This window comes from Pempheris klunzingeri, chromosome 15, assembly GCF_042242105.1.
Source record: "Pempheris klunzingeri isolate RE-2024b chromosome 15, fPemKlu1.hap1, whole genome shotgun sequence".
NCBI classification, from domain to species: Eukaryota; Metazoa; Chordata; class Actinopteri; order Acropomatiformes; family Pempheridae; genus Pempheris; species Pempheris klunzingeri.
Window position 1 is genome coordinate 5,314,032 of NC_092026.1, and position 9,531 is coordinate 5,323,562.

Consider the following 9,531-nt stretch of genomic DNA (forward strand, 5'->3'; position numbering starts at 1 on the left):
CTTTTCTTTGACATATATGATAGTAAAGTGAATATGTTTGGGTTTTGTATTATAGGACATCATTTAGAGCTGTTTTCTGACACCATGTAAACATTGTCAGTAGATTGATAATGAATTCACTTTTTTTTTTGTCCAACATGACATCATTACTCAATAAATCCTAACAGGAGAAGACAAGACGTAAAACACTTCACTCTAATGACGACATAAGGCCCCGTGTGTGTCTGGACATACATGCAGGTGTGTCTCTGAGGCCACATGTGGCAGGTGATTACATCACACAGGTGAGCACAGGACTGATTCAGAGTCTGTGAGTAAACACACCAGGGGCGAGGACAGTTACTCATCCTGATATCTGTGGTGTGATTACGTCAGCTGGTGGAGTCACAGCACAGAGTGACGTAGCTGAGATACTCCTGAGTCTATTGAACATATAGAGACCAGTGTGGAACCTCTATTGAGCTAATAAGTTGTTGTTGTTTTTCTTTTTACACAAAATACCACTTCTTTACTGGAGGCGTTGCCAACTCCAGGCTTGCACTAATGGAAGACGATTTAAACGTTGAGTGTGATCATTTTATTTAAAAATAGAGGGTCATATATTCTTTCTGGGGCACGAGGAATGACAATCAGATCAGGTAATTCCCAGTGAACTGTGATCATGGTGCCGTCCCGCCCTCACATCACATACTGACGCAGATAAAGAAAACAAATGGACAAAGTGCACCCCCGCATGGATAAACTGTATAAGTACAACGAATTACAGCATAACTTCAACAGTGACGCTCAAAACAAAAAGGCAGATGCATACAGGGCTCCGAGAGGCCATTTCAACAGCCCAAATTATTCAAGGATGACGACAGCTGCCGAGCACGACGGAGCTGTAAAAGACCCACGAGTCAGTCGACTGAGCTGAAGATTTAGATCATTTTATTTTTCAAACAATTGAGAGATGTTAAACACTGAACAAAGAAAGATGCCCCAGTCAGAACTCCAGAAAACAGATTCTTATCAACCAGTTGTAGCACTTTTCCTTTATTGCCAGCTGTGTTGTTGTGCAGTTTCTCAGTTGTCTGCAGCTTCACCCTCTCTAGATCAGTGTGTACAAAAAGTAACAGAAATGGTGCATATACCAGCGTCGTATTGATCACGGGATTTGGAATTCTCGCACACAAACCCAGCTCCCCGGACAGGCGTGTATTATGCGGAAGCAAACCCAGATTTACCATTTACCAAGGCACATTGGTAGGGATGAATGACTGAGAGAACGTATGGACAGACAGGCTGCACAGAAGCCAATCTTTAATTTAAGTCATGTGAGAAAAAGTAGTAGTGACCGATGAGTATAAAGGGAAATCAAAATTAAGTATTAGTTGTCGCATGGAAAATGCCTAGAATATCTGATGCACAGGTTTCTCTCTCTCCCTTTTATCTTTGATGTACTCAAGAATGGAAGCAAAAGAAATGCTACCTCAGAAGGCATCCTAAACGTCTCCTAAACGCTTCGAAAGCAGCTGCTAAGAGTTTTAATGTGTCTGAAACTCCGAGTAAACTATGGGCGCATAAATTGTGGGAGCATCAGTCACTATTCACACTTGAACTGAGTCTGCGATGAAATGACCAACAAGTTGTAAACGTTTGTACAAGTGCTTGAGAGGTCTCAGTCCGGTACATTCACTTTAACTCAGAAAAATATCGTGAAGGCAAACAATATCGAAAGGAACAGAAACAAAAGAGAGTCCTGGCATCCAAATACTCCCTTGTTTTTGTCTCTGAAATGCAATTATTGACAAGTACCATCTGATTTGACATTCTTTAATATTTTTGGCTTGGGAGAGATATTAGTGTGTAGCGAGAGATTTTACACTCGAGCCGAGTTGATTTCAAATTAGCGCCCCGATATTTTGATGATGATTTTTCAGAATAAATTTCTTGTTGGGGGTTGGATGGCATGGACACGTGGGAGCTGTGTGATGAGACAGACAGAGCGAAGTGGGTGAAGGGTGGAGTATGGAATGTTAATGACCAAAAGCATTGGCCAATCTTATAGAGAGACCATGCAAGAACATCTGTATGCCCCTTAAACATTAGAAGATTAGGCTGACAACATTGTGATGCGAACAGAAGGAAAAAAAAGAAAGAAAAAAAAACAAATCTAAAGGTTTCTGAACGTATGTTTGGATGTACGTCCCATAAATGAACTGGTCAAAATAAATAGATGTATACATGTTAAGAAATTTATAATTTACTCTTTATATCTCACATAAAGCTTCTTGTAACTGCTAAATATGCTCCAGTATTTCATACTCTGGACATGTTCAGCTCTACCTGTGCTAGATGAACTCTATCAACACCTTTCTGGGCACCAACATGGCGGTCTGGACAGGACAGCTAAACCCCAGCCTTCCCTTCAATTGAACCCTAGATTGTAATTCCTCATTAGAAACCAGAGGGTGGAAAAAGAAAAGAGCATCATCCCAGTGAGCCTGAAATAGAGGTACGACACAGACCATCAAAAATTCACATCATAACTCCATTTCCGCTTGTCTGAGATAATTCTGTCCTCTCTTTCTTACCTTTAGTGTAGTAGCAGCATTCTGCAACTAGGGCCTCTTCTTCCCTGTGGCTTTCAGTTTGAAAAATAAAACCGAAAAAGCCCTTGGTATTACAAACTCAACTATTCTTTTAATCTTTACGCTCTACCAAAATCACAGAAAGAGGAAGAGGCATGGGTCGGGGGGGAGGGGAGTTTAGCAGGCCTGGCTGTTGCCGAACTCACAGTGGACAAACAAAAAATCACAAAGTATCTCGTCTCTGTGGGGAGACGAAGAAAGGAGTGGAAAAGGACAGCAACCTGCCCAAACCCCTCAGTCTAGGCAAACATATGGCAGGATGTTCAATTTGCTTTCATCCCCATGAGGGTCCAATGATATGCACTCTGTCCAGTCATACCAGGCGCCCTTGGTGTCATAACACCCGTTCACCCCTGGCCAGTGCTGTGTGTGTATCCTATCCAGGTCCCCGTCCGTCACCTCCCGGCTAACGCCCGGTAAATCTCCTACTGAGCTGTCCGTCTGCAGAACGTGTATCTTCCGTGAGTCCTTGGTCTCCTGTTCTTCCCTTTTCAGATACTCTGACATGAAAAAGTGTGCACTAGGGGCCTGGACCCCTGAGGAGGTGAGCACATTGCTCTGAAGGTTCAAGTAGGACTGGATGATTTCATTTCTGGACAGCTCCTTCCAGTTTGTTTGGTGGAAAGGGTTTGGGCTGGGGCCTGGGGCTGGGGCCGGGGTCGGGGTCGGGGTCAGGGTCAGGGTCGGGGCTGGGGCTGGTGCTGGGGCTGGGGCTGGGGCCCGGGCCGGAGCCAGGGCCAGGGCCGGAGCTGGAGCCGGAGCCGGGGCAGTGGGCTGTTGTACAGCGCCTTCAGTTCTCTGCCTGGATTCAGCAGGGTCAGGAGTGGAGACTTCATCTGTTTGAGAAGGTTCTTTATGTACCAGAGGTTTGATCTGACCTGTGACAGGGTCAAATGTTAGTCTGCGCTCTTTTAACCGTACTGGCTTCGTTGTGTCCTCTATTTTCTGGCCATCTAAGTTGACAGAATAGTCTCTTGATCTGTACTTCCTCCTTTTATGCTCTGAGTTGGAGACTGTTGCCCCATCTGTGTCATCAGACACAGACATGGCTCCCTCAGATGTCGGTCTGTGTAATTCTGAGTCATGTTGGGGTTGAGATGGTGATGGGGAGACTGATGGGGATTCCAGTGTTGCAGATGTGTCTTGTGGTGGGCAATGCAAGGGGACTTCTGATGAACTGGCCCAGTGCATTGAAGACCTATGAGAAGAATGTGGCAGCTTGTCAGCGTAAGATGCTTGGGCTGGGGAGGATACAGGCTGGGGCAAAGACAAGGGAGAGTCCCTAGAGGAAGGACTTGGGATAGGTGTTCCTTTCGGTGCATATGCTGAAGAGCGCTTGGTCACTGTGTCTTGCTTCATGCTCCTTGGACTGTTAGTGAGACCACGGGGACTTTTGGCTTGATAATGCCCCCCTCCCCCTCCTCCTCCTCCACCACCACCACCACCACCTCCTTCATCCAATCTGGCCTGTTGCTGCATCACAGCAACCTTTATCATAGAGGAAGTGCTAGGTAGTTTGGCCACACCAGGGGAGCTGGGGCGAGGCTTGACAGCATTAACCGGAATTCTGTTAATTTTATCATTATCAAGGTGCTCTATCCGAGATCTGTCAGGAGACGGGACAACTTGCTGGTCAGGCAGGGCATCAGGACTGCCTGCAATCCCATTGGTGGGTGGTGGTGAAACAGAATTATCATACGAGGACATCTTGGCGATTTTCTCTGGTAAGTGCACTCCACTGTCTCTGTGCTCTGCTCGGCGTTTGCGACTGCTTGATTTCTCAGCTTTTGGTGAGTATGTGTTGTGAACATCGTTTCTGATTTTGACTTCAGCGACACCCTTCCCCGACACGGAAATGTCAGGAGGAGAGGCATCTGTTTTGCAGGGATGAGAACTGCCATTGGTAGACCCGGGGGCACTAGCAGCCACAGCTGGCCCAGGTTCAATCAGTTTTTGCCAGTTCCTTAAGAGTTTCTTTGCACGCTTGGCAAGGTCTTCATTCTTGGTCTTCTTCCTGACATCATTGATCAGTTTTCCTAGACGTGTTTCCTACATAAATAATGTGTGTGAAAGTTAGAAACAAATTCAGTAACACATGTTTTACATGAAGTGTTAATTCACATATAGTCAGCTACCTTACCTCAAGTGCTTCTTTGGTGATAGGATACTTTTCAAGACAGGAAATTACCTCCAATACAGCCACCATGTTGCATATCTGCAGAGGTGACAACCATACATTTTCTATTAGTTTTTTCTATTAGTTCACCTGCACTGTTGCTCACACAAAGAAAATACTTCGTTTAAGCCCATAATCACCATTCACAGAGGAACCAACAATGGAAGCTGCTGTTAAAATGAGAATTTAAATGAGAGTCCTGGTATATTTGAAAACAGTCCTAATCACTGAAACTCATTAACCAAGTATCCTATATCCATGTAGTAGCTAGAAACACTCCAGTGTTTTGAAAAAAGCTTTTGAATCGTGCCTGCAGCGTGTGTGACTGTGGGGGCAAGTTAGCTTAGAAGTTAGCTTAGGAAACATTAGCTTGTCTGTCTGACAAACGACGTTGAAAAGTAAAGATGGAAAAGTGTCAACTAGAATAAACTTCGTCGTCGCAAACGTTTCGACAAATGAGCAGCGTTTGAGAAAAAACCAGAGGCAAAAAGTGATCAACTTTAATTTGAGCGAGTTTCTTATCGTGTCTAGAAAGTCAACCAGCGTTTGAGAGTCGGCAGACTTACCTGTGTTAGCTTTGGCTACGGCTAATGTGTATCTCACTTGAGAAGGAAGGGTCCGACTATTTCCTAAAACGTAGCTATTTAAGCTAAGAGTTAGCTAGCTACCTCCCACACTTTCTGTAACAAGGAATTATTGACGTGAAATAGTCTACAGCGACACTCTGGTCAATTAGAAGAACATACAGATGATTTCGTAGAAAAACGTGTATTTCTAGAGCACCTGTGTGCATTATATTCCCCCAGGCCGTTAAATACTTTAAACCCGCTCTACTGTTACGGCTAGGCTAGCAGCTAGCATGCTACATAACCAAGCTAGCCAACGCCAGGTTGATGTCTAACCAGGGTAGCGCTTGTGCTAAGTTAGCTAGCAAGCTGTCAAATCAAGAGCCCAACGTCTCTCCACCTTTTGTCATTCGACATGTCGATGCCAACCCAAATCGTAAATCACGCAATTCAAATAACTACACAACAGTTTATTGACAGCTGTCTGGTCAGCTGCCTTGTCGAGTTTTGTCGGGAGTGCAGGTAAACAAGCTAAGGCTAGCTACCTAGCCTGCTAGCTTTACTCACATTGCTCTGACTGTCGATGGCCTGCAGCAGCCGGTCCCTCATCTGCTGCGGGGTTGCTGAGACCGTTGTCATTGCCTGTTCGGTGCGATCCGGAGGATGGAGGGAGGAATCCTCCAAAATGAAAACCGGCCGACAATGAGGACTCAAAAGCCGCTGCAGTAACTCGTCAGGCGTCCGAACAGCATATTTTTCAGTCGCCCGTAAGGTAGACGGCTCAGTTTTTCTCACATGGAGTGGGAGATGTGTGTGCTGTGTTGACCGATGGCTGCTGCCTGCTCGGCGCTCTAGCAACTCACTACCAGCTGCTGGATCTCTCAACGGCCTCCTGCTGCATGCTGGGATACGATGTATGCGCTTTGACGTCTGCACGTAGCCAAGTAAACATCCCTGGCGTCCACCTACGCTCCGGGTATACCCCCATGGGTGCGAGGGTGGACCCCACTGCTGCTTTATGAATCCTCCTCATCTGTTGTCACACGCAGGAGATCAGTGGCTACACACAGAGTCAGCCTGTGATATTATGACAAATGTATAAAAATACAATGATCATTTGAACAAATGTTGGAGTGCAGCTATCAGTTCATATAATTACTGATCCATAATTGCCTGTTTTGTACAACAAAGAGTTCATAACACAAAAGTATTCAATTTATAATGACAGTAAGCAGGTTAAGAAGCATTTGAGACGCTGGAACCAGGTAATGTTTCACATTTTTGCTTGATTAACAATCTTAATAATCAACACTGTTGGTGATTAATTTTCTGTTGAACTAGCCAATAAATTGAGTAATCATTTCAGCCAGATCACCATCACAAGGAACAGAAAACACTTAAACTACACGGCATAACTCAAAAAGAAGAAAAAATAGCAAAGTTCAAAAGATCACTCATTTCATTTCAATCATTTATCAGTTAAAGGCCTGCAGGTCTCATTTTGCAGCTTTCTAGAGAAGAGAAGAAAATCTGTTGAATTACTGTCAGTTTTTAGACTAACTTTGATCAAAAGGTTTTTTTTTTTCTCCATTATTGTATCAGTGATCGGCACACACTCTCACACTCACCTTTGCTAAACCTCTCAGCAATCATACATCTCTGTTACATTTACAACATTAACAGTGGTCTCATTCGAGGCAGACATTCACATAAATGTTCGATCTAGACATGTTTACCACAACAGCTAAGTTATCATGAGTGCGTGATCAACACTGATGGCTTACATTGCATCGTACCACCAGCAGATGGAGTCCTGCAGTTTCTAAAAGAGGGTAAAATCATTGACTGTATGAAATATATATATATATACAGTCTATGGATAAAACTAAAGAAGAATAGCCTGTCACTACAACAGGAGGCCAAGCATGGAGCAAGTTAGGATGCTGCATCACTGGACCGGATTGGTTGTTAGATACTCTTGAGCCATTTCAGGGCCTCAGTGATGGTGAAGCTCGGGCACTTGGCCTTATGATATGATATATGTGATATTAATATGAACCACCAAACTACAGTGAGACCAGCAGATTGTTTTGGGAATCAGTTATGCTTAGTTTTAGTGCATTAAGATGGTTTTTTACAAGGTTTTCAAATGGTAAAGTATCTAAAAACAGAAAAAATATATGTTCACATGGTTTGCTTATTTAAAAGTAATTGTGTTAGTACTGGGTATTAGTAGAGTATAGTTTTAATATTAAGCAAATCAAAAAAGGGAAACATTTATTGATGTATCTGTTGTAATTAAATAAAAATAAACCAAACCCTTTAAGACAGAATTCTTATCTTGGTCAATACTTTTGTCATACCATCCCACATGCAAAATGTCCAGTGTCAACTCATTAAAACTGCTAGTGTGGACAGAGTGGGAGAGGCAGGGCAAAATCTGGGCGTGAAGCTGTGGAGTGGGTGAGAAAGTCCAAGTTATGCCAGTTATGGGGGCTGTGATCATCATGTAACTCCTGTTCCAGTTCATTGTTTTCTAGTGCTGTTTGTAGTCCACCTAATGACAAACAGGAGATGAAAGACATGTCTTGGCTTATTGAGATATATTTATTTTCATCTCATTTACAAATAATAATGCAAAGATACAAAGACAGAAGCCTTCACACAAGAAAAATACATCAGGTACAGTTCAAACAGAAGCGTATTTCATCTTTAATATAGCACACATTTACAGCCAACTTGGATTTTTTTGGTCCGATTTGACAGTTAAATTAGAAAACACACATTTTTAAGAAGAAGGGCGGAACCAGTAATTTTTAAAGGGTTAGCTCAAAAAAGTACCAACTTGCCAAGCTGTGCTGCAGAATGCTAGATTTTGCATATTCTATGAGCATAATGTTTCCTGTTGCTTTGGGTGTACTATAGGAGCATAGCGCACCCCTTGACGGCAGTAAAATGCATGTGCAGTGTTTGTAATAGTATCACTGTACTCAGAAACAAAATACATTATATATAACAATTTAGCTGCCATTGTATGAGGCTTTAACCAGCATGGGGCTGTCCTCAAAATGCGCACAAAGGATTCATAGATGTGGGTAACCCACTGAGTAACTGTACACGACTATGACTAACTCTTCCTGTTTCAGTTTGTTTTAACATGTTGCTTCACGTCAAAGTCAATCTACATATATCTATATGTGTACATATATATATATATATATATATATAAATATAGCCTGTACTGATTGTACAGTATTTGTATCTACTATTCCTTATGCTATTTATTACTGTATGTATGTTAATGTTATTTCTCAGACAAGATGTATATAGTAATATTCACTACAAAATAGTGTTTGACAGCAGATTTATAAAACATATGCAAAACCAAATACTTAATTGAAATTTCAAACAAAATACAATATGTCAATGTATTTTCTGAGATATTTCGAAATTCAGCATCATGCAGAAAAGAGATTTGCCAGGTAGTGGACAAGATATATGAGTCGCATCTCTTCAAGTTATGCTGCAAGTATTTCAGTAATCATGTTCAATGTAAACAATGCATTGTGTTATTGTTATTATCATTATTGTTATTATATATGAAGTAATTTGTACCCCAATAAATATGTGTAGAAAAACAAAAGGAGAGGGTGTGTTTCAACATTTAGAGGGATAAAATATCTCTAATTTAAAAAGTTTTCTCTCATTTATGGCTGTTTTAAACTTTGGCTTTATGGTTCAACTGTTGATTTCAAAGTAAAAGACAGGATAAAGAGGATACAGTGCTGAGACTGAATTCAATAAAATCCAAACAGAACATATCTTGTTTAAACAACTTCTGATGGCATGTAGCTGCCCATAGCAAGTGCACAGGAAGGGGAACTTCTTACTTCTGTAAATTTGATTTAAAAAAGTGCTTTCAGGGCCTCGAAATGCTTACGGATGACGTCCAAAGGAAATATAATTAGCTGATATAGGCATAAAACCTCATGAAATATGTTATAACGGTCATAATATTGAAATTATTGTCATGCAATTCATATTACATTACTGATTCACTGTTAAATTGATATAGCAAAATAACTTTGCTTTTCTACACTGCAAGTGGTTCATATGTAGTCTGTTACTCCAGTATTTAACAAAGCTGAAACATTTT

The 9,531-nt window shown here is 41.9% G+C and overlaps 1 protein-coding gene across 1 annotated transcript; it reads right to left on the reverse strand.

The window, feature by feature from the left end:
• Window positions 1-913: 913 nt before the first annotated feature.
• Window positions 914-6,237, reverse strand: crsp7 (cofactor required for Sp1 transcriptional activation, subunit 7). The gene is made up of 3 exons (XM_070844496.1): window positions 5,943-6,237; window positions 4,774-4,848; window positions 914-4,682 (listed from the first exon to the last, which is right to left on the reverse strand). Exons 1-3 carry the CDS (start codon window positions 6,012-6,014, stop codon window positions 2,868-2,870), a joined length of 1,962 nt encoding a protein of 653 aa, XP_070700597.1. The 5' UTR covers window positions 6,015-6,237; the 3' UTR covers window positions 914-2,867.
• Window positions 6,238-9,531: the final 3,294 nt, after the last annotated feature.